The 25,464-nt window shown below is 38.4% G+C and overlaps 1 protein-coding gene across 2 annotated transcripts in view; it reads right to left on the minus strand.

Moving 5' to 3' along the window:
* The window catches only part of DIP2C (disco interacting protein 2 homolog C), a 911,498-nt gene that overhangs the window by 123,989 nt on the left and 762,045 nt on the right, over window positions 1-25,464 (minus strand). For both annotated transcript variants that reach the window (XM_053713839.1, XM_053713838.1), the window contains 2 exons: window positions 13,329-13,459; window positions 5,967-6,135 (listed from right to left, as the gene is read on the minus strand). In XM_053713839.1, the coding sequence (XP_053569814.1) occupies window positions 5,967-6,135; window positions 13,329-13,459 (300 nt within the window). The remainder of the gene's footprint in view (window positions 1-5,966; window positions 6,136-13,328; window positions 13,460-25,464) is intronic.

Genomic DNA, 25,464 nt, shown 5'->3' on the forward strand with positions numbered 1-25,464 from the left:
ACTGTGAGCTTACGGTAGCAATTAGTGCTTCCGAAAATTAACAAGATCTCTGTTATTTTAAAAATGTGCCCCAATTGCCCACAACATTAAATGTGGTGTTCTTTAATAAAAAATAAAAATAGTAGCATCTTTATTTAATTACAAAATAACTGCACAAAGCACTGAAAAGAGCCTTAAAATTGTTGTCTATGGGGACTTATATATTTATGTGTTTATATGTGTAGATCGCAAAGCTTTCATTCAATGTGAACGTAGATCGCATTCGCTTTGCGGGTCACTTCTAATATCAGCACACAATTGCGTGCGCTGGTATTACAAGTGGAGTGCAAATAGCAATTTTGCGCTACACTTGTAATCTGGACCTTAATGCATCCCAATAGGGAAAATATTTTTACAGTTCACCGTCGGTTGGTTGGTTTATATATATACTAGTCCTAAAGCCCGTTAACACGGGCCGTGTTGTGTTGTGTTATATTTAAATCTCTCTCTCTCTCTCTCTCTCCTTAGTGCCCCATATGTCATTACCCATTGTGTATCCTTAGTGCCCCCTTATGTCATTATTACCCATTGTGCATCCTTAGTACCCCCATATGTCATTATTACCCATTGTGTATCCTTAGTGCCCCCTTATGTCATTATTACCCATTGTGTATCCTTAGTGCCCCCTTATGTCATTATTACCCATTGTGTATCCTTAGTGCCCCCTTTTGTCATTATTACCCACTGTGTTTCCTTTGTGCCCCCTTATGTCATTATTACCCATTGTGCATCCTTAGTGCCCCTATATGTCATTATTACCCATTGTGTATCCTTAGTACCCCCCATATGTCATTATTACTCATTGTGTATCCTTAGTGCCCCATATGTCATTACCCATTGTGTATCCTTAGTGCCCCTTATGTCATTATTACCCATTGTGTATCCTTAGTGCCCCCTTATGTCATTATTACCCATTGTGTATCCTTAGTACCCCCCATATGTCATTATTACCCATTGTGTATCCTTAGTGCCCCCTTATGTCATTATTACCCATTGTGTATCCTTAGTGCCCCCTTATGTCATTATTACCCATTGTGTATCCTTAGTGCCCCCTTATGTCATTATTACCCATTGTGTATCCTTAGTGCCCCCTTTTGTCATTATTACCCACTGTGTTTCCTTTGTGCCCCCTTATGTCATTATTACCCATTGTGCATCCTTAGTGCCCCTTATGTCATTATTACCCATTGTGTATCCTTAGTGCCCCTTATGTCATTATTACCCATTGTGCATCCTTAGTACCCCCTTATGTCATTATTACCCATTGTGTATCCTTAGTGCCCCTTATGTCATTATTACCCATTGTGTATCCTTAGTGCCCCTTATGTCATTATTACCCATTGTGTATCCTTAGTGCCCCTTATGTCATTATTACCCATTGTGTATCCTTAGTGCCCCTTATGTCATTATTACCCATTGTGTATCCTTAGTACCCCCATATGTCATTATTACCCATTGTGTATCCTTAGTGCCCCTATATGTCATTATTACCCATTGTGTATCCTTAGTACCCCCCCATATGTCATTATTACCCATTGTGTATCCTTAGTGCCCCCTTATGTCATTATTACCCATTGTGTATCCTTAGTGCCCCCTTATGTCATTATTACCCATTGTGTATCCTTAGTGCCCCCTTATGTCATTATTACCCATTGTGTTTCCTTTGTGCCCCCTTATGTCATTATTACCCATTGTGCATCCTTAGTGCCCCTTATGTCATTATTACCCATTGTGTATCCTTAGTGCCCCTTATGTCATTATTACCCATTGTGTATCCTTAGTGCCCCTTATGTCATTATTACCCATTGTGTATCCTTAGTGCCCCTTATGTCATTATTACCCATTGTGTATCCTTAATGCCCCTTATGTCATTATTACCCATTGTGTATCCTTAGTGCCCCTTATGTCATTATTACCCATTGTGTATCCTTAATGCCCCTTATGTCATTATTACCCATTGTGTATCCTTAGTGCCCCTTATGTCATTATTACCCATTGTGTATCCTTAATGCCCCTTATGTCATTATTACCCATTGTGTATCCTTAGTGCCCCTTATGTCATTATTACCCATTGTGTATCCTTAGTGCCCCTTATGTCATTATTACCCATTGTGTATCCTTAGTGCCCCTTATGTCATTATTACCCATTGTGTATCCTTAGTGCCCCTTATGTCATTATTACCCATTGTGTATCCTTAATGCCCCTTATGTCATTATTACCCATTGTGTATCCTTAGTGCCCCTTATGTCATTATTACCCATTGTGTATCCTTAATGCCCCTTATGTCATTATTACCCATTGTGTATCCTTAGTGCCCCTTATGTCATTATTACCCATTGTGTATCCTTAGTGCCCCTTATGTCATTATTACCCATTGTGTATCCTTAGTACCCCCCATATGTCATTATTACTCATTGTGTATCCTTAGTGCCCCATATGTCATTACCCATTGTGTATCCTTAGTGCCCCTTATGTCATTATTACCCATTGTGTATCCTTAGTGCCCCCTTATGTCATTATTACCCATTGTGTATCCTTAGTACCCCCCATATGTCATTATTACCCATTGTGTATCCTTAGTACCCCCATATGTCATTATTACCCATTGTGTATCCTTAGTGCCCCTATATGTCATTATTACCCATTGTGTATCCTTAGTACCCCCCATATGTCATTATTACCCATTGTGTATCCTTAGTGCCCCCTTATGTCATTATTACCCATTGTGTATCCTTAGTGCCCCCTTATGTCATTATTACCCATTGTGTATCCTTAGTGCCCCCTTATGTCATTATTACCCATTGTGTTTCCTTAGTGCCCCCTTATGTCATTATTACCCATTGTGTATCCTTAGTGCCCCCTTATGTCATTATTACCCATTGTGTATCCTTAGTGCCCCCTTTTGTCATTATTACCCACTGTGTTTCCTTTGTGCCCCCTTATGTCATTATTACCCATTGTGCATCCTTAGTGCCCCTATATGTCATTATTACCCATTGTGTATCCTTAGTACCCCCCATATGTCATTATTACTCATTGTGTATCCTTAGTGCCCCATATGTCATTACCCATTGTGTATCCTTAGTGCCCCTTATGTCATTATTACCCATTGTGTATCCTTAGTGCCCCCTTTTGTCATTATTACCCACTGTGTTTCCTTTGTGCCCCCTTATGTCATTATTACCCATTGTGCATCCTTAGTGCCCCTATATGTCATTATTACCCATTGTGTATCCTTAGTACCCCCCATATGTCATTATTACTCATTGTGTATCCTTAGTGCCCCATATGTCATTACCCATTGTGTATCCTTAGTGCCCCTTATGTCATTATTACCCATTGTGTATCCTTAGTGCCCCCTTATGTCATTATTACCCATTGTGTATCCTTAGTGCCCCCTTATGTCATTATTACCCATTGTGTATCCTTAGTGCCCCCTTTTGTCATTATTACCCACTGTGTTTCCTTTGTGCCCCCTTATGTCATTATTACCCATTGTGCATCCTTAGTGCCCCTATATGTCATTATTACCCATTGTGTATCCTTAGTACCCCCCATATGTCATTATTACTCATTGTGTATCCTTAGTGCCCCATATGTCATTACCCATTGTGTATCCTTAGTGCCCCTTATGTCATTATTACCCATTGTGTATCCTTAGTGCCCCCTTTTGTCATTATTACCCACTGTGTTTCCTTTGTGCCCCCTTATGTCATTATTACCCATTGTGCATCCTTAGTGCCCCTATATGTCATTATTACCCATTGTGTATCCTTAGTACCCCCCATATGTCATTATTACTCATTGTGTATCCTTAGTGCCCCATATGTCATTACCCATTGTGTATCCTTAGTGCCCCTTATGTCATTATTACCCATTGTGTATCCTTAGTGCCCCCTTATGTCATTATTACCCATTGTGTATCCTTAGTACCCCCCATATGTCATTATTACCCATTGTGTATCCTTAGTACCCCCATATGTCATTATTACCCATTGTGTATCCTTAGTGCCCCTATATGTCATTATTACCCATTGTGTATCCTTAGTACCCCCCATATGTCATTATTACCCATTGTGTATCCTTAGTGCCCCCTTATGTCATTATTACCCATTGTGTATCCTTAGTGCCCCCTTATGTCATTATTACCCATTGTGTATCCTTAGTGCCCCCTTATGTCATTATTACCCATTGTGTTTCCTTTGTGCCCCCTTATGTCATTATTACCCATTGTGCATCCTTAGTGCCCCTTATGTCATTATTACCCATTGTGTATCCTTAGTGCCCCTTATGTCATTATTACCCATTGTGTATCCTTAGTGCCCCTTATGTCATTATTACCCATTGTGTATCCTTAGTGCCCCTTATGTCATTATTACCCATTGTGTATCCTTAATGCCCCTTATGTCATTATTACCCATTGTGTATCCTTAGTGCCCCTTATGTCATTATTACCCATTGTGTATCCTTAATGCCCCTTATGTCATTATTACCCATTGTGTATCCTTAGTGCCCCTTATGTCATTATTACCCATTGTGTATCCTTAATGCCCCTTATGTCATTATTACCCATTGTGTATCCTTAGTGCCCCTTATGTCATTATTACCCATTGTGTATCCTTAGTGCCCCTTATGTCATTATTACCCATTGTGTATCCTTAGTGCCCCTTATGTCATTATTACCCATTGTGTATCCTTAGTGCCCCTTATGTCATTATTACCCATTGTGTATCCTTAGTGCCCCTTATGTCATTATTACCCATTGTGTATCCTTAGTCCTCGCGCGCCTCTGTCTTTCAGCTGAGCTGCCGGGTCCTCGCGCGCCTCTGTCTTTCAGCTGAGCTGCCGGGTCCTCGCGCGCCTCTGTCTTTCAGCTGAGCTGCCGGGTCCTCGCGCGCCTCTGTCTTTCAGCTGAGCTGCCGGGTCCTCGCGCGCCTCTGTCTTTCAGCTGAGCTGCCGGGTCCTCGCGCGCCTCTGTCTTTCAGCTGAGCTGCCGGGTCCTCGCGCGCCTCTGTCTTTCAGCTGAGCTGCCGGGTCCTCGCGCGCCTCTGTCTTTCAGCTGAGCTGCCGGGTCCTCGCGCGCCTCTGTCTTTCAGCTGAGCTGCCGGGTCCTCGCGCGCCTCTGTCTTTCAGCTGAGCTGCCGGGTCCTCGCGCGCCTCTGTCTTTCAGCTGAGCTGCCGGGTCCTCGCGCGCCTCTGTCTTTCAGCTGAGCTGCCGGGTCCTCGCGCGCCTCTGTCTTTCAGCTGAGCTGCCGGGTCCTCGCGCGCCTCTGTCTTTCAGCTGAGCTGCCGGGTCCTCGCGCGCCTCTGTCTTTCAGCTGAGCTGCCGGGTCCTCGCGCGCCTCTGTCTTTCAGCTGAGCTGCCGGGTCCTCGCGCGCCTCTGTCTTTCAGCTGAGCTGCCGGGTCCTCGCGCGCCTCTGTCTTTCAGCTGAGCTGCCGGGTCCTCGCGCGCCTCTGTCTTTCAGCTGAGCTGCCGGGTCCTCGCGCGCCTCTGTCTTTCAGCTGAGCTGCCGGGTCCTCGCGCGCCTCTGTCTTTCAGCTGAGCTGCCGGGTCCTCGCGCGCCTCTGTCTGTCAGCTGAGCTGCCGGGTCCTCGCGGCAAGAGTTTGTCTGAACTGCGCATGACGGCTTCAGACAAACTCTTGTCTTTTATTATATAGGATATATATTTATTTTTGCATTCAGATATTTACTTTTTCTAATAAATTGTTAATTTTGTATTTCAAGTTCTATATAAAAATATCCAAGACATAAAAAGAAAAATGAGCAAATTTATAAGAATTTAATAGAATTAATTTTATAAAGGTGTTACAATTGATTCTAACACTTTGGCTATAAGAGAAAGCCTTGTTATACAATGTACTGCAACCATCTCTTTCACAGAGGGTGTACAATAATCAATAAGCAGTCACATGAAATACATTACCTTTAGAGATTCCGTTTGTAAACCAAGTCCCTTGGTGCAAAGTTCCATTACCGAGTAGGAACAGAAAGTGTCTCTCACTTTGTACTGACTCACAGCCAGAAGCCACAAGGCAGGATTGATCTCCAGCTCTGAGGGAGGAATCAGAATAGACTGGTGTCCTGAATACACGCTGAAAAGACACAAAAAACATTAACATGCGCTAGCACTAAAACGAACATGGTAAAAGAAATAAAACATTGCCAATGTATAACTACTACACACATGATAATAAAAGTAAATTAAACCCCATTATTATCTTCTATAGTTCATATAGAGAATGCCATTTTAAACCATTTTTCAATTGACCCTTTATTATCTAATTTATTTAGTTCTCTTGGTATTCTTTATTGAAGAGCATACCTAGGTAGGCTCAGAAGAGGCCATGCACTACTGGGAGCTAGCTGCTAATTGGTGGCTGCACATATATGCCTCTTGTTATTGACTCTCCTAATGCTTTCAGCTAGCTCCCAGTGCTGCTGCTCCAGCAACAAATACTAAGCGAATGAAGCAAATTTGATCACTGGAAAGTTGTTTAAATTTGTATGTTCTATATGAATCATGAAAGAAAAATGTTGGGTGTTGTGCCCATTTAATATGATCCTCTAATAATAGTGTCTTACTACAATATTCCCATAAGGACAGAGAAATATAGCAGCTCCAAAATAAGCCATTGTTTCTTAGGTAGACATTTTTATTTTCCATCACATGTGCAGAAAGGCTGGAACAGTATTGGTCATTTACCCAAGACATACTCGGAGCAGGTCCCCTGTCATATTGCGAGCTCCATAAGTGTAAGATTGGGGTTTATTGTGTGGAGTATGAAGCGCAGTTTCTGGCAAAATGATGTTTTGGGTAAATGACCAACATTATTCTGACCTGTACTGTGTGCTGGAGTGCCGTCACAAAGATGGACTATGAAATGCAGACATTACAGATGGCGGTAAAATCAACAGCACTATTCTGGTGCTGCAACATCTTAACACAAAAACATTATTTCTTTAAAGGGATACTAAACCCAATTTTTTTTCATGATTCAGATAAATCAAGACATTTTAAGCAACTTTCTAATTTACTTCTAATATCAATTTTTCTTCGTTCTCTTGCTATTTTTATTTGAAGAAGCAGGAATCTTAGAATCTAAAGGGACACTCAAGTCAAAATAAACATTTATGATTCAGATAGAACATGCAGTTTTAAGACACAATCCAATTTACTTCCATTATCAAATTTTACCCAGTCTTATTCTATACACACTTTCTGGGGAACAAAATCCTTTTTTTTTTTTTTTTTTAAATCTTTATTTATCTCCAACACAGTGCATATTTATAGAAAACAATTATGACATGCGCCACGCAGGGCGTTACCATATTTCACATATCTTACATGAACAATTCAAATTCCATTATCCCTAGATGTTGTCCAGCATGTTGGAGTTTTAATGTTAACTTCACATTAATCATAAAATGAACAAATCAGCACAAAATCAACAACAATAAAAAAAAAAAAAAATCACACCAAGGGGAGAGAAAAAAAAAAAAAAAAGGAAATTCCCTACATTCTCAATTGTCGTCCGAATACTCTTCTAACCAATCTTTATTGAAGTGACCTGCATAAATATTTGTTTGAACAAAGGGAGATTTTAATAAAGGCTTGACTATTACCCTATGTGTTACTTTCTGCAATGATACTATAAATACTTGCCATTTCTTAAAATATAAAGATATTTGATCATCCGATGGATATGGTAAGATATATTGTTGTAACACGCATTGCTCAATCATTGTCTTTTTAAAGTGAGGAAATTTTGGTGCAGAGGTCGCTTTCCACATTTTAAGAATACGATTCCGACCTATTAATATTATGGTATTTATCAATTTAACATTTTTACAAGTTCCCTGAAATTTTGCAAGAAAGAATATTTCAATTGTTTTCATAATATAGTCAAGATGAAGTACTGCATTCATCCAATATAGAATTTTCCTCCAAAACTGGAGAATTTTTGGGCATCCCCAAAAACAATGAAAAATATCTGCCTGCAGACTACTGCATCTAGAGCAGGGAACATTGGAATTGTACCATCTAGATATAATTTCAGGAGTCAAATAAGACCCAAGAATAACCTTAATATGGGATTCTCTCCATGTCGTAGGAACCCAAGATTGGTCAATTATCTTAAAACTATTTATTATAATCTGATTATTTATATCAGGAAATATTTTGGACCATTTTGTCACCATATCCTCAACCTGCAAAGATGAAGTTTTTTTGACAGAGTAAATCATATAAGGGAGAGATTGCATAAATTCCGGATAGGTATCCTGTTATTCTATTGGCGATTTCACCCAGTGACCAATCTGTCCCGTAATTTTGAATTAATTCATTAGTAAAATGCCTTACCTGCAGGTATGCATAGAAATCCCGAGTTGGGAGACCAAATTTATTTGCTAAAGTAGTAAAAGTAACAGGGTAACCATCCGGTCCTATTATTTGGGCCATCCACATTAATCCTATTAATGCCCATATTTTAAATACATTATTGGATAATCCTGGATGAAAATTGGGATTGTATCTAATCGGTAAGTATTGAGAAATATTTGGGGAGACCCCCAAATCCATACAGAATTTTTGCCATGCCACTATAATATTTTTGAATGTAAGTAGGAAAAAAAACGTTGAAGGGAGAGAGGTTATTGGACAATGCAGTAAAGCCTTCAGAGAAAAGGGAGCCACCAGTTTAGTTTCACAACAGAAGAGAGAGATTTGTTCTTTTTCAGAAATCCAATAAATAGCTATTTTTACTAAAGCCGTTATATTATATGCTTGTATATTGGGTAATGCAAGACCAGCTGCTAGTTTGGAGTTCATGAGTCGATGTATAGCTATCCGTGGTTTGGTATCTTTCCATAGAAACCTATTAAAAGCTTTATTATATTTGGAAATATCTGTTTTATGTAGAAGGAGCGGCATATTTTGAAACATATATAGTAATTTTGGAAACAAAATTGTCTTCATCAGCGATACATGTGCAGATAATGAAATGGGTAAAGCCGCCCAGTCTACCAATTTCCTTTTACAACTTTCTAAACAAAATACATGGTTTAAATTATACCATTCGTTTGGATTATTAGTCCTAAATAAGTAATTTGGGATGCCTCAAGGAATGGGAGTTTAGAACTAAATTTTGGTTTGTTATATACCCACAGTACCTCTGATTTAGTTAACCTTATATCCAGAAATTGATCCGAACATGAGGATAATCTTCTGTAATATCGGTAGACAATGTTTAATATTAGTCAGAAATAGAAGGAGATCATCCGCATAAAGTAGAAGTACTAATTTTTGACCTCCTAATAAAATGCCTTCAAGCTCCTGTCGAAGTAATATTGCCAGAGGTTCTAGAGAAATATTAAAAAGCAGAGGCGACAGGGGACAACCCTGTCTGGTGCCTCTCTGCAGAATAAAACGTTGGGTAACTATATTGTTAATAATAATAGCTGAGGAAGGAGAACTATAAATTAATTGGATAAACTTATTAAAATTACCAGATAGACCAAATTGCTCAAGTGAAAAAAACAAGTGATCCCAGCAGATCCGGTTGAAGGCTTTCTCCGCATCAACCGTAAGAATCGCCCTATCAGGAGTTTTTTTTAGATTTGGAACTCTTGTATCTGTTCCAAAAGAAGTCAAGCAACATTAAGACCTTCCTCATATTTCTAACTGGGTTCCTACCGGGCATAAATCCAGATTGATTTTCATGGATCAAATCGCCAATATATAACTTAAGACGGTTAGCTATAATAGATGTTAAAAGTTTGTAGTCGGTATTCAAAACCAATATGGGCCTATATGACATTGTAAGCTCTGGGTCTTTATTTTTCTTTAAAATTACGAAGATATTGGCAGCAGCAAAATAAGGAGAGCACTTAGAGTTTCCCAAAAAATAAAAGTTAAATAGTTTCTTTAAAGTAGGAATAATCTGGGTTTGTAATATTCTATAAAATTCAATCGGTAGGGCATCTGGTCCAGATGCTTTGTTTAATTTAGCACTTTTAATAGCTTCTAGAATATAATTTTCAGATATGGGAGCATTAATTACCTGCAGACTTTCTGCTGAAAGTCTGGGAACTTTGATTTTATCCCAGAATTCTTTTTTTATGTTTAAGTCAGGGTTTTCAGCATTATATAACTCATGAAAATAGTCGAAAAACACTCTTTCAATATCTGATTGATTAGTATATCTCTCCGTGCCCTTCTTAATTGCTGGAATAGTATTCTTTGTGGTTACTTTAGTAATTTTTGCAAGAAATTTAGCTGATCTGCCAATATGTCCTCCATACAAAAACCTCTTCTTGTATATTTCTCTGTTTTAAATAAAGATCACGTTCTGCTTTCGCGTTTACATATGTCAACCAACAGGATCTAATAGGATTATTTATGTATGTTCTATATGCATTTTTAACTTGGTTTGCTAACTGTGTTTCAATTTGTTTGTTCCTTTTTTTTTGTTGAGACATATAAGATTTAATCTAACCACGCATAACCGCTTTGGCCGACTCCCAAAATATCTCTATTTTCTCTAAATATTCATAATTAAACATACAAAATTCTTCCCATCTATTCCTGAGCCAATTATGGAAACTAATATTATTGATTAAATATTTAGGGAAGTAAATATTATTATTAACATGCATCAAGGTATTAATTTTGCAGGTTAAGGATATGGGGGCATCGTCCGAAATTACAATATCAGTAATATCAGCTATCCAATTAAATTTAAGTAAAGGTTCTGAAATATATAAATAATCGATCCTAAATAACGATTGATGCGACTTAGATAAACAAGTGTATGACCGTAGGTCTGGGTTTTGGGTTCGCCAAATATGAATAAGACCTAATTGAAAGCAGAATTTATTTAATATACAAGATTTCCTATCTCTAATAGATATTTTTTTTTTTGTACATTCTGTCTAAAGTAGGATCTGCTGTTAAATTAAGGTCACCACCTATAATTAAATTTTGTCCTATAAATTTATGAAGCTTTAACGTCAAACTTTTCCAAAATTCACGGTCAACAGTATTTGGCCCATAGATGTTACATAAAGTATAGCGTATTTTATTTATAAAGATTTCCATAATTTGGAAGCGTCCTTCTGGATCTAATTCTACCACCTCAATATGGTAATCTAAGCTCTTATTCAAGAGAATCGCGACTCCTCTTTTCTGGAACTATGTGTGGCGGCAATAATCTCACCAATCCATTTTGTTTTAAGTTTAGGTATTTCTACCGGTTTAAGGTGTAGCTCTTGTAAAAAAACAATATCAGGTCTAAATTTACCTAAATGTTAGTTATAGTTTTCTCTTGATTGGAGAGGTTATGCCGCCCACATTCCAAGAAATTAAATTAAAATCTATGTTAACCATATTTTAATACCTTTAAAAGTCAAATCATCTCGTAGTGAGGGAATAGTAGGGAGGGAGGGGGGGGGGGGGATTTTTTTTATTTTTTTTTTAAAAACCAAAACATAAACCACATCTGATAACAATAAATCAGCACAATTCAGAATGCAACCCATATTGTCCAGACCCATATTATCTAGAACAAGGGAAACTTGAACATAGTATTTCAATTAGTTAAAGCCATCTCTCTGCAGAATTTTTCTGCTTCCATAAGAGTATGTGAGATTCCATATTTCATTATTATCAATTTAGCAGGATACACTAATTTAGTGTTGTAATTGGCCCTCATAAGCATTCCATAGAATGGGGACATCTCCCTTCTTCTAGCCAGAGTTTCAGCTGAAAAGTCCTGGAAAATCAGAAGTATGTGTGCCAATCAACACCGTGTTGAGTTTTCTATAATGTTTGAGGTATAATATTTTATCCTGAAAATTAACAAATTTAAAAATAATGGGTCTTAGGATAGGATTCACCAGAGAGAATAGTGAGAATACTAAACCATGCACCCTTTCAACTTGAAATGGGGATATTGGTGGAGGAATCTGTAGTGCCTGGGGAAGAGTCACAGTAACAAAGGTCATCAGGTCCTGGAAATCTGGAGTTTCCGGAAGACCAATGATCTTTAAGTTGTTGCGTCTTGAGCGATCCTCAAGATCTTCGATTTTAACCTGTAATGATGCAATTGTTTTACTGTGTGTTGATACAATAGGCTCTTGTATGTTACATTGATCCTCTAGATCGGATACTCTACTCTCTACCTCATCTAATCTTACTGCGAATTGCCTGACTTCTATAGTTAAGTTAGAAATTAGAGTATGTGCACAAGCTCACAGGGTATATGTATACTAGTCTGTGATTGGTTGATGTTTGTCACGTGATACAAGGGGCTGGAAAATGGGAGAAAAAAATAAATGTGTCCGAAAAAAATCTACTGCTTATTTGAAATTCAGAGAAGGTACTAAGTGATTGTATTTTTATTATGCAATTCTACTGCATTGAGTGGTCCTTTTACTGATAAAAAAAAAACTGAATAAAAACTATTAGCATTTCATTTTTTTAAAACATTCTCTATCATATTATCTATCATAAGACACAAGAGGTATTAATGTCCCATAATTCCCCTTGCATCTTACCTTAATTCTTAACTCTTCTGTAAAACATTCAGTTTAACTAGCCAGCAAAACATCATGGATGTTTGTTTGTTAAATATACACAGTACATATAACCATCAATTAAGTTATTCCTTACAAAAGAACCCTAAGTATGTATCCCTACTCTCATTGACTGCTACCTACAAGAGCTCCCATGCTGATGTATGCAATCACTGTGTATTATGTTTTAGGGACAAACTGCAAAATATTGACAGTCTCAGAGGAGTTGAAAAGGTGCACACTTGGCAAAAGCAAACTAGAGGAAGAGCATGTAATGTTGGCTTTGAGTTTTAGCTTAGTGTTCCTAGTTGTGTAAGTCCTCCCCATGTTCACTGATAACTACAGGGATACAGGCACACTGGAAAGCAAATCCACTGGGATCATGAACCCTCAGAAAACAGAATATTTTATTATGGTGAGCACTTAGACTTTGATCCATAATTCAGCAATCTGATTGCCTATGCAAATACATAATCTAATTATTCTCAATATACCAAAGAATTTAGTCATATGCTTAAAATTCTACTGGAGTATAATGAAGTTCTTTAATTGTATGCCCTAATACATGGTGATCATGTGGATTCCAAGGATCATACATTTTGAAGATCTTCTCTTTATCTAAAGAAGGTCTCTCAATTTTAAAACTCAGCCATTTAGATCTACAAAAATTAAAAGGCATAAAATGTTTACTTGATTTCTGCAAATCATAACTTACCTACAGAGGCACCATAGGACAAAACCCAGTCCACAGTAAGGATCCAAACAGATGGCAACTTCTCTAGATGGATACAGCTCACACTGAAGTTTGATAGAACGACAAAAGGCACTAGTGGCTGTATGGGACATCTGGAAGACACAGAATCATGACTTCCATTGCAAATCAGTTCAGGATTTGGTGTCAAAACAACTACTCCCCAAAACAAGAAATTATACAGTAGAATTTTACTTCTATGTTCCTTCCCAAGTCACAAAGTAAAAAACATAATTTATGCTTACCTGATAAATTTATTTCTCTTGTAGTGTATCCAGTCCACGGATCATCCATTACTTATGGGATATTCTCCTTCCCAACAGGAAGTTGCAAGAGGATCACCCACAGCAGAGCTGCTATATAGCTCCTCCCCTAACTGTCATATCCAGTCATTCGACCGAAAACAAACAGAGAAAGGAGAAACCATAGGGTGCAGTGGTGACTGTAGTTTAATTAAAATTTAGACCTGCCTTAAAAGGACAAGGCGGGCCGTGGACTGGATACACTACAAGAGAAATAAATTTATCAGGTAAGCATAAATTATGTTTTCTCTTGTTAAATGTATCCAGTCCACGGATCATCCATTACTTATGGGATACCAATACCAAAGCTAAAGTACACGGATGATGGGAGGGACAAGGCAGGATTAAGAGGAAGGAACCACTGCCTGAAGAACCTTTCTCCCAAAAACAGCCTCCGAAGAAGCAAAAGTATCAAATTTGGAAAATTTGGAAAAAGTGTGAAGCGAAGACCAAGTCGCGGCCTTGCAAATCTGTTCAACAGAGGCCTCATTTTTAAAAGGCCCAGGTGGAAGCCACAGCTCTAGTAGAATGAGCTGTAATCCTTTCAGAGGGCTGCTGTCCAGCAGTCTCATAGGCTAGGCGTATTATGCTCCAAAGCCAAAAGGAAAGAGGTTGCCGAAGCTTTTTGACTTCTCCTCTGTCCAGAGTAAACGACAAACAGGGTAGATGTTTGACAAAAATCCTTAGTAGCTTGTAAGTAAAACTTCAAGGCATGGACTACGTCCAGATTATGTAAAAGACGTTCCTTCTTTGAAGAAGGATTAGGACACAATGATGGAACAACAATCTCTTGATATTCTTGTTAGAAACCACCTTAGGTAAAAACCCAGGTTTTGTACGCAGGACTACCTTATCTGCATGAAAAATCAGATAAGGAGAATCACATTGTAAGGCAGATAGCTCAGAGACTCTCCGAGCCGAGGAAATAGCCATCAAAAACAGAACTTTCCAAGATAAAAGTTTAATATCAATGGAATGAAGGGGTTCAAACGGAACTCCTTGAAGAACTTTAAGAACCAAGTTTAAGCCCCACAGGGGAGCAACAGGTTTAAACACAGGCTTAATTCTAACCAAAGCCTGGCAAAATGCCTGGACGTCTGGAACCTCTGCCAGACGCTTGTGCAAAAGAATAGACAGAGCAGAAATCTGTCCCTTTAAGGAACTAGCTGATAACCCTTTGTCCAAGCCCTTTTGGAGAAAAGACAATATTCTAGGAATCCTAACCTTACTCCATGAGTAATACTTGGATTCACACCAATAAAGATATTTACTCCATATCTTGTGGTAGATTTTCCTGGTAACAGGCTTTCGTGCCTGTATTAAAGTATCAATGACTGACTCGGAGAAGCCACGCTTTGATAGAATCAAGCGTTCAATCTCCATGCAGTCAGTCTCAGAGAAATTAGATTTGGATGATTGAAAGGACCTTGTATCAGAAGGTCCTGTCTTAGAGGCAGAGTCCAAGGTGGAAAGGATGACATGTCCCCTAGGTCTGCATACCAAGTCCTGCATGGCCACGCAGGTGCTATCAGAATCACTGATGCTCTCTCCTGTTTGATTTTGGCAATCAGTCGAGGGAGCAGAGGAAACGGTGGAAACACATAAGCCAGGTTGAAGAACCAAGGCGCTGCTAGAGCATCTATCAGCGTCGCTTCTGGGTCCCTGGACCTGGATCCGTAACAAGGAAGCTTGGCGTTCTGGCGAGACGCCATGAGATCCAACTCTGGTTTGCCCCAACGATGAATCAACTGAGCAAACACCTCCGGATGGAGTTCCCACTCCCCCAGATGGAAAGTCTGACGACTTAGAAAATCCGCCTCCCAGTTCTCCACGCCTGGGATATGGATTGCTGACAGGTGGCAAGAGTGGTACTCTACCCAGCGAATTATTTTTGAGACTTCTAACATCGCTAGGGAACTCCTGGTTCCCCCTTGATGGTTGATGTAAGCCACAGTCGTGATGTTGTCCAATTGAAATCTGATGAACCTCAGTGTTGCTAACTGAGGCCAAGCCAGAAGAGCATTGAATATCGCTCTTAACTCCAGAATATTTATTGGAAGGAGTTTCTCCTCCTGAGTCCACGATCCCTGTGCCTTCAGGGAATTCCAGACTGCAACCCAACCTAGAAGGCTGGCATCTGTTGTTACAATTGTCCAATCTGGCCTGCGAAAGGTCATACCCTTGGACAGGTGTACCCGAGACAACCACCAGAGAAGAGAATCTCTGGTCTCTTGATCCAGATTTAGCAGAGGGGACAAATCTGTGTAATCCCCATTCCACTGACTCAGCATGCATAATTGCAGCGGTCTGAGATGAAGGCGCGCAAATGACAGTATGTCCATTGCCGCTACCATTAAGCCGATTACCTCCATACACTGAGCTACCGAAGGGCGCGGAATGGAGTGAAGAACATGGCAAGCATTTAGAAGTTTTGATAACCTGGACTCCGTCAGGTAAATTTTCATTTCTACAGAATCTATAAGAGTCCCTAAGAAGGAGACTCTTGTGAGTGGGGATAGAGAACTCTTTTCCTCGTTCACTTTCCACCCGTGCGACCTCAGAAATGCCAGAACTATCTCTGTATGAGACTTGGCAACTTGAAAGCTTGACGCCTGTATCAGGATCTAGATACGGAGCCACCGCTATGCCTCGCGGTCTTAGAACTGCCAGAAGTGAGCCCAGAACCTTTGTGAAGATTCTCGGGGCTGTAGCCAACCCGAAGGGAAGAGCTACAAATTGGTAATGCCTGTCTAGAAAGACAAACCTTAGAAACCGATGATGATCTTTGTGAATCGGTATGTGAAGGTAGGCATCCTTTAAGTCCACTGTGGTCATGTACTGACCTTCTTGGATCATGGGTAGGATGGTCCGAATAGTTTCCATTTTGAAAGATGGAACTCTGAGGAATTTGATCTTTAGATCCAAAATTGGTCTGAAGGTTCCCTCTTTTTTGGGAACCACAGATTCGAATAAAAACCCTGTCCTTGTTCCGTCCGCGGAACTGGATGGATCACTCCCATAACTAGGAGGTCTTGCACACAGCGTAGGAATGCCTCTTTCTTTATCTGATTTGCAGATAGCCTTGAAAGATGAAATCTCCCTTGTGGAGGGGAAGCTTTGAAGTCCAGAAGATATCCCTGAGATATGATCTCCAACGCCCAGGGATCCTGAACATCTCTTGCCCACGCCTGGGCGAAGAGAGAAAGTCTGCCCCCTACTATATCCGTCGCCGGATAGGGGGACATTCCTTCATGCTGTCTTAGAGGCAGCAGCAGGCTTTCTGGCCTGTTTGCCTTTGTTCCAGGACTGGTTAGGTTTCCAGGCCTGCTAAGATTGAGCAAAAGTTCCCTCTTGTTTTGAAGCGGAGGAAGTTGATGCTGCACCTGCCTTGAAATTTCGAAAGGCACGAAAATTAGACTGTTTGGCCTTTGCTTTGGCCCTGTCCTGAGGAAGGGTGTGACCCTTACCTCCAGTAATGTCAGCAATAATTTCCTTCAAACCAGGCCCGAATAAGGTCTGCCCCTTGAAAGGAATGTTGAGTAATTTAGACTTCGAAGTCACGTCAGCTGACCAGGATTTAAGCCATAGCGCCCTACGCGCTTGGATGGCGAATCCAGAATTCTTAGCCGTTAGTTTAGTCAAATGAACAATGGCATTAGAAACAAATGAGTTAGCTAGCTTAAGTGTTATAAGCTTGTCAATAATTTCAGTCAATGGAGCTGTATGGATGGCCTCTTCCAGGGCCTCAAACCAGAATGCCGCCGCGGCCGTGACAGGCGCAATGCATGCAAGGGGCTGTAAAATAAAACCTTGTTGAATAAACATTTTCTTAAGGTAACCCTCCAATTTTTTATCCATTGGATCTGAAAAAGCACAACTGTCCTCAACTGGGATAGTAGTATGCTTTGCTAAAGTAGAAACTGCTCCCTCCACCTTAGGGACTGTCTGCCATAAGTCCCGTGTAGCGGCGTCTATTGGAAACATTTTTTTAAATATAGGAGGTGGGGAAAAAGGCACACCCGGTCTATCCCACTCCTTGCTAATAAATTCTGTAAGCCTTTTAGGTATAGGAAAAACATCAGTACACACCGGTACCGCATAGTATTTATCCAGCCTACACAATTTCTCTGGTACTGCAACTGTGTTACAGTCATTCAGAGCAGCTAATACCTCCACAAGCAACACACGGAGGTTCTCAAGCTTAAATTTAAAATTAGAAATCTCTGAATCAGGTTTCCCCGAATCAGAGATGTCACCCACAGACTGAAGCTCTCCGTCCTCATGATCTGCATATTGTGACGCAGTATCAGACATGGCCCTTACAGCATCTGCGCGCTCTGTATTTCTCCTAACCCCAGAGCAATCGCGCTTGCCTCTTAATTCAGGCAACCTGGATAATACCTCTGACAGGGTATTATTCATGATTGCAGCCATGTCCTGCAAGGTAATCGCTATGGGCGTCCCTGATGGCGCCATATTAGCGTGCATCCCCTGAGCGGGAGGCGAAGGGTCTGACACGTGGGGAGAGTTAGTATGCATAACTTCCCCCTCGTCAGAATCTTCTGGTGATATTTCTTTTATAGTTAAAGACTGATATTTACTGTTTAAGGTGAAATCAATACATTTAGTACACATTCTCCTATGGGGCTCCACCATGGCTTTCAAACATAATGAACAAGTGGTTTCCTCTGTGTCAGACATGTTTAAACAGACTAGCAATGAGACTAGCAAGCTTGGAAAACACTTTAAACAAGTTTACAAGCAATATAAAAAACGTTACTGCACCTTTAAGAAACACAAATTTTGTCAAAATTTGAAATAACAGTGAAAAAAGGCAGTTACACTAACGAAATTTTTACAGTGTATATAACAAGTTAGCAGAGCATTGCACCCACTTGCAAATGGATGATTAACCCCTTAATACCCAAAACGGAATAATAAAAGTCAAAAACGTTTTTTCAAACAGTCACAACTGCCACATCTCTACTGTGGCTTTTTACCTCCCTCAAAAACGACTTTGAAGCCTTTTGAGCCCTCCAGAGATGTCCTGGATCATGCAGGAAGAAGCTGGATGTCTGTGTCTGTAATTTTTGCTGTGCAAAAAAACTGCAAAATAGGCCCCTCCCACTCATATTACAACAGTGGAAAGCCTAAGGAAACTGTTTCTAGGCAAAATTCAAGCCAGCCATGTGGAAAAAAACTAGGCCCCAATAAGTTTTATCACCAAATACATATAAAAACGATTAAACATGCCAGCAAACGTTTTATATTACATTTTTATAAGAGTATGCATCTCTATTAATAAGCCTGATACCAGTAGCTCTCACTGCATTTAAGGCTTTACTTACATTAGTTCGGTATCAGCAGAATTTTCTAGCAAATTCCATCCCTAGAAAAATATTAACTGCACATACCTTATTGCAGGAAAACCTGTACGCCATTCCCTCTCTGAAGTTACCTCACTCCTCAGAATATGTGAGAACAGCCATGGATCTTAGTTACTTCTGCTAAGATCATAGAAAACGCAGGCAGATTCTTCTTCTAAATACTGCCTGAGATAAACAGTACACTCCGGCACCATTTAAAAATAACAAACTTTTGATTGAAGAATAAACTAAGTATAAAACACCACACTTCTCTTACGACCTCCATCTTGGTTGAGGCTTGCAAGAGAATGACTGGATATGACAGTTAGGGGAGGAGCTATATAGCAGCTCTGCTGTGGGTGATCCTCTTGCAACTTCCTGTTGGGAAGGAGAATATCCCATAAGTAATGGATGATCCATGGACTGGATACACTTAACAAGAGAAAACAGAGTGAGAACATGTTTATGCAAACACACAATTTCCCAACACCAATATCTAAAGTATAATATTTATTTCATAGAATTTGCCATAATACATACAAATAAATAAAAAGCAGAGAAACCAGAAGATAAAGAAGAAAAGCATTGGAATGATACAAAGTATATTTCATATAACTTTTGCCTAAATGCATTGTGACACAAAAGTATATAACATATTATTGAAAAGATAATACTTAAAATATGAGACTTAACGGAAAGGTTCCATGATTGAGTTCAGTATCCGGGAACTGAATTGTATCAACGGCTCATGACTAACATATTGATTAAGATTATGGGTTCTTAATGTCAAACAAAACAGGGCTTTCGATAACATTTCTAAGTTAATAACAAAGTCAGTACTGCACAATCTATTTAGATAACAATTTACATTTATCCCAGTAGTAATATACCAATAACTGCTTTTGAGCTGAGACAATATAGCTTAAATGTGCTCTTTAATTGAGGATGGAGTGAATGTTTGTTTTTGGACAAATTGTAAAACAAAATGTTCCCCTTGACCTTCTTTCTATGATTTCTGTATAAGAAATGCCATTCAAATATTTCAGAAAGTATTTGAATATTCAAAAGTCACAATATTGATCATTTATTTATCTGACCTACTGAAAGTTATGGCGAGGTCTGGTGCGGTATAGGTGTGAAAATATGGTATTCTGTCTGAGAAATTGTATAGCGCTATAGCTCAGCTACAATTATGGTAGTTGTGCTGTATAGATGTGTAGGTTTTGATATCTAGATATAAGATCTAAGAGTGGCACAGTTGATACATAAAAGCATTTAATACATATTAAACATATAAAACAAGGGTGTCGTTTAAAATATATTTTAACAGAACGGCAAGAAATAATGTGTAAAAACACATAAACACATAAATATCTATAAAAACACGCGTGTTTTGCTTTTTAGCTGTATGTATAATGTCTCATAAAATTCGTCTCATATATAGTTGTGTTGGCATAAATCTGAAAATAATAAACAATAAAAAATAATAAAAAACAATGAAAAGTAAATAATGTCCAATAATCCCTTCTCAAAGTTAAGAGATATATAAAAAAAGGTTAAGTAGTGTCCAAAAATCCCTTCTCAAAGTTAAGAGATATAAATAGATTTTCACATGTGTATCCAAAAAATAAACTGTCCAAATTTAAGTGTTGTCCAAAAACGTGGTATAAATGAATAGTGCAAATCCAGCAGATTCAAAAGTTCTATTAAAAAAGCTTTGCAAAAAACATTTCAAAGAGACATTTAAAAAACATCAAAATGAAGGTAGAAAAAAAGGTCTATCAAAATATGGTGACAAACTAGTGAGAGTGATCCCAAAAAGGGGGCTTATGTGGAGGGGTTATGTTTCCATGTAGAAAAAATTATTTGCTGTATACAGCAAATAATTTTTCTTTTCTTTTTCTTTTTATACAGCAAATAATTTTTCTACATGGAAACATAACCCCTCCACATAAGCCCCCTTTTTGGGATCACTCTCACTAGTTTGTGCACATACTAATCATTTATTTTTGTTTTTTATCTTTTGGATATTTTACATCTTTTTTGGACTTATTTTTATCACTATTTTGGATTGACTTCACGGATTATTCTTTGTCACCATATTTTGATAGACCTTTTTTTCTACCTTCATTTTGATGTTTTTTAAATGTCTCTTTGAAATGTTTTTTGCAAAGCTTTTTTAATAGAACTTTTGAATCTGCTGGATTTGCACTATTCATTTATACCACGTTTTTGGACAACACTTAAATTTGGACAGTTTATTTTTTGGATACACATGTGAAAATCTATTTATATCTCTTAACTTTGAGAAGGGATTTTTGGACACTACTTAACCTTTTTTTATATATCTCTTAACTTTGAGAAGGGATTATTGGACATTATTTACTTTTCATTGTTTTTTATTATTTTTTATTGTTTATTATTTTCAGATTTATGCCAACACAACTATATATGAGACGAATTTTATGAGACATTATACATACAGCTAAAAAGCAAAACACGCGTGTTTTTATAGATATTTATGTGTTTATGTGTTTTTACACATTATTTCTTGCCGTTCTGTTAAAATATATTTTAAACGACACCCTTGTTTTATATGTTTAATATGTATTAAATGCTTTTATGTATCAACTGTGCCACTCTTAGATCTTATATCTAGATATCAAAACCTACACATCTATACAGCACAACTACCATAATTGTAGCTGAGCTATAGCGCTATACAATTTCTCAGACAGAATACCATATTTTCACACCTATACCGCACCAGACCTCGCCAAGATTTGGCGCTCCTTTCTAAACCACGTTTTGACACATATTTTCTAAAAGTGGGCACCTGGGGACCCACTATAGACAGGAGCTATAGGTCCACAGTTTCAGCGCTGTAAGAAAACATTGAATCTACTGAAAGTTATGAGCATTCTCTTAATGTATTTATTTTATTTCTGCTTTATAAAGTAAATTAATATACATTCTGCTAGGCATGTAGTTGTAGTACATCAGAAATTGATATGACCTTCCAATACATACAAAAAAAATCATTGCATATATTTAAACACTTTCTATTCCTGTGCAATATTTAATTAAAACACTAATGAAAAAAATTAATCTATTTTTTAGCCAACCAAGAACACGCTGAATGTACCTATTAAATTACGCCAGTTTGTTAAGTGGTCACAGAGATGCTTTTAAATACAATAAAAATGAAAGCATATTTTAAATTAAATGTACAAAGACATGAAAATTGAAATGCAAGCACATCACCCAATGTCAACTCAGAGTTGAGAAAACTCATGTATATGACCTAATGCCTTATGGGTAATTGCACAAAAATGTTATCAGTATAGCTGCACTAACATTTTAAAGAAGCAGCTTTTGCTTCCATTGGATCCTGAAATATACTGCTACAAATTAAAATAACCCTCATTCCCTTTAAAATGTATTTCTTAGAGATGTTATTTTAACAACCTTACATTTGCAAAGAAGCCCAGTTATCTTAAGTCTGACATAAATGTTCCTGAGAAAGAAAAATAATGCAAATGTGTAGAAGGTGCATAAAATTGATTAGCGTTGAGGGGAAAATGAAGCAATTTCAGCTACTTTGTATAGCCTTGGAAATCTAAATGATGGATTTCTAACATATGCTTTATGGATATTTAAAACTAGATGCACTGAAAGGAAAAGGAGAGCAGATTACATTTAGACAAGAACACGGCTATAAATATTGGGGAAAAAAAAGAACAAAAAAAATATATGGCTGTGGTTTTTGTTCAAGTTCTATGAGGGCCTCAGGTTCTCAGACTTAAAGGGACAGTAAACTCCTTGTACTAACATTGTTTTGCAGAGTCTAAACATTATTAGAATAGATTAACACTTTGTTTGCTGCAATTGTTTTTCAATGGCCAAACTCCACCTACCACTTTCCTTATTTGGAAAAGCACAAATTAGGAAGAGATATGTGGCAAGATATGTGGCAAGGTTGGGCTTGTAAATCCTGCCACATGCTCTCTCAGTTTTCAGGGCTGGGAAATCCACAATTGTTTAAGACTTATATTACTCAAAAAAGGGGCAAAATAAATAATGATAGTATCTAGCAAAGTTGTTTCATTATGCATAATAAAGTATCATATATTACAATCCAAATGTGCATACTGTCTCCTTAAAATGTTGTTTAAACAATGATAAAATAGTTTTCCTGTATTAATTTTTATAAAATATAAATGCAAATCACACGGGGTGAACTGGGCTGGGGGGAGGAGGCAGGATGGCAGTTGCCCCCAGGCTGCTTTTGGTAAAATAATTAGGGCCGGTGCAGGTACAGTGCCCAGCAATCAGTTTATTTTTCATAAGTGTGTCCATGGGATGTGCCTGGTGCACTGTAAATACTCTTATAGGGGCATTATAACACATTTGTAGTGCAATCCAATCAACTTTTTACTTTAGCTTTCATGAGAGCCCAAACCCATCAAAAAGCACTTCCCTTTAAATTTTACATGAAGAAAGTAAACATTTTTAAGCCATCTATATGTGTGTGTATATAAAAGCATATGTATATAAAAATATGTACACCTGGGTGTAGCCGAATATGCACCTGCATTGCCCCCTTTGTTGTCAGAGCTATGTCTACTCAGCCCAGTGCCCAATTTAAAGAACACTTTGGTTGTATTTTGCTGTCTATTTCCTGACAGTAGCCCTGGATTACTATAGCTGTAGGCTCCTCTGCATGAGTTGCACAGAAGAGGCCACTTGATAATTATAGAGCTGCAACCAATGCATTGCAGCAGTAACATGACAGCTATGGAGCTGTTACCAATGCAGTGCAGCTATAACATGATAGCTATGGAGCTGTTACCAATGCAGTGCAGCAGTAACATGATAGCTATGCAGCTGCTACCAATGGAGTGCAGCTGTAACATGATAGCTATGGAGCTGTTACCAATGCATTGCAGCAGTAACATGACAGCTATGGAGCTGTTACCAATGCAGTGCAGCTATAACATGATAGCTATGGAGCTGTTACCAATGCAGTGCAGCAGTAACATGATAGCTATGCAGCTGCTACCAATGGAGTGCAGCTGTAACATGATAGCTATGGAGCTGCAACCAATGCATTGCAGCAGTAACATGACAGCTATGGAGCTGTTACCAATGCAGTGCAGCTATAACATGATAGCTATGGAGCTGTTACCAATGCAGTGCAGCAGTAACGTGATAGCTACGGAGCTGCTACCAATGCAGTGCAGCTGTAACATGATAGCTATGGAGCTGTTACCAATGCAGTGCAGCTGTAACATGATAGTTATGGAGCTGTTACCAATGCAGTGCAGCAGTAACATGATAGCTATGCAGTTGCTACCAAATCAGATCAGCAGTAACGCAATAGCTACGGAGCTGCTACCAATGCAGTGCAGCAGTAACGTGATAGCTACGGGGCTGCTACCAATGCAGTGCAGCTGTAACATGATAGCGCAGCAGTAAGAAATCTGGAATCCCATAAACGTAAGCATTCTTACTTTATTATTTGTTACGTTTTTATTCAGCAGATTTCTCCCCTATATAATATCAAATGCAACATTTTAAAAGGAGTGAGTTGCTATAGCTGAGCACTGGGTGGTATTTGTTCCCCCGGCCAAAGATTGCCAGCCCCCCCCCCCCACACTGCTTAAAATAAGTAATTTTTAAAAGCATTTTAAAATGCAGCCAACATGTGCTACACTGGTGTGTGCAGGGCTATAATGCATCCGGGTGCCTGATGGATAAAAATGCCTAGGATGGGCTGGATTCAGAAAGACTGTGTGAATTTTTATATTATCCAAATAAAACATGCAAAACATTGTATTTGTGCTAGAAACAGGTTTCTTTTTTTGGAACGTCAGGCATTAAAGTTAATACTTCCTACCATTTCCTTTTAAAAGCCTTGTAAAATGTTCCATTTCATAAACTACTGATTGAGAGCTTTTATGCTGTTTTACAGGGATCTAGGGACTTGCTAGTTTGTGGCTGTGTTTCATTTTGTACATTTATTTGCTACACCCTTAAAATGTATAATATTCATCAAAAAACAAAAAAATAAGATACAAATAAAAATCAGTATTTTAAAACAGAATCAATGAAGTAATGATTAAAGGGACAGTAAACATTTTTGTTGTGTTGCTATAGAATAACATATCAGTCAAGTCCCTTTTACTGCAAATATATTTTTGAACAGCTAAACAACATCCACCATTTGTCTTATTTGGAGGAGCTTTAGTACATAAGGCTACCCGAGTAATAAAGTTAGTATAAAATGCATTGTTTTGAAGTTGTTATCTGATAAATTCAATTAGAGATAGATATGCAGCATGGTTAGCCTGGAGGAGTCAGCAGGTGCATTTCAAGATCTGAGAATTAGAAATTACTCAATTTCAGAGCTAAATTAAATGAAAAGGAGGC

This window comes from Bombina bombina, chromosome 5 (assembly GCF_027579735.1).
Source record: "Bombina bombina isolate aBomBom1 chromosome 5, aBomBom1.pri, whole genome shotgun sequence".
NCBI lineage: Eukaryota > Metazoa > Chordata > Amphibia > Anura > Bombinatoridae > Bombina > Bombina bombina.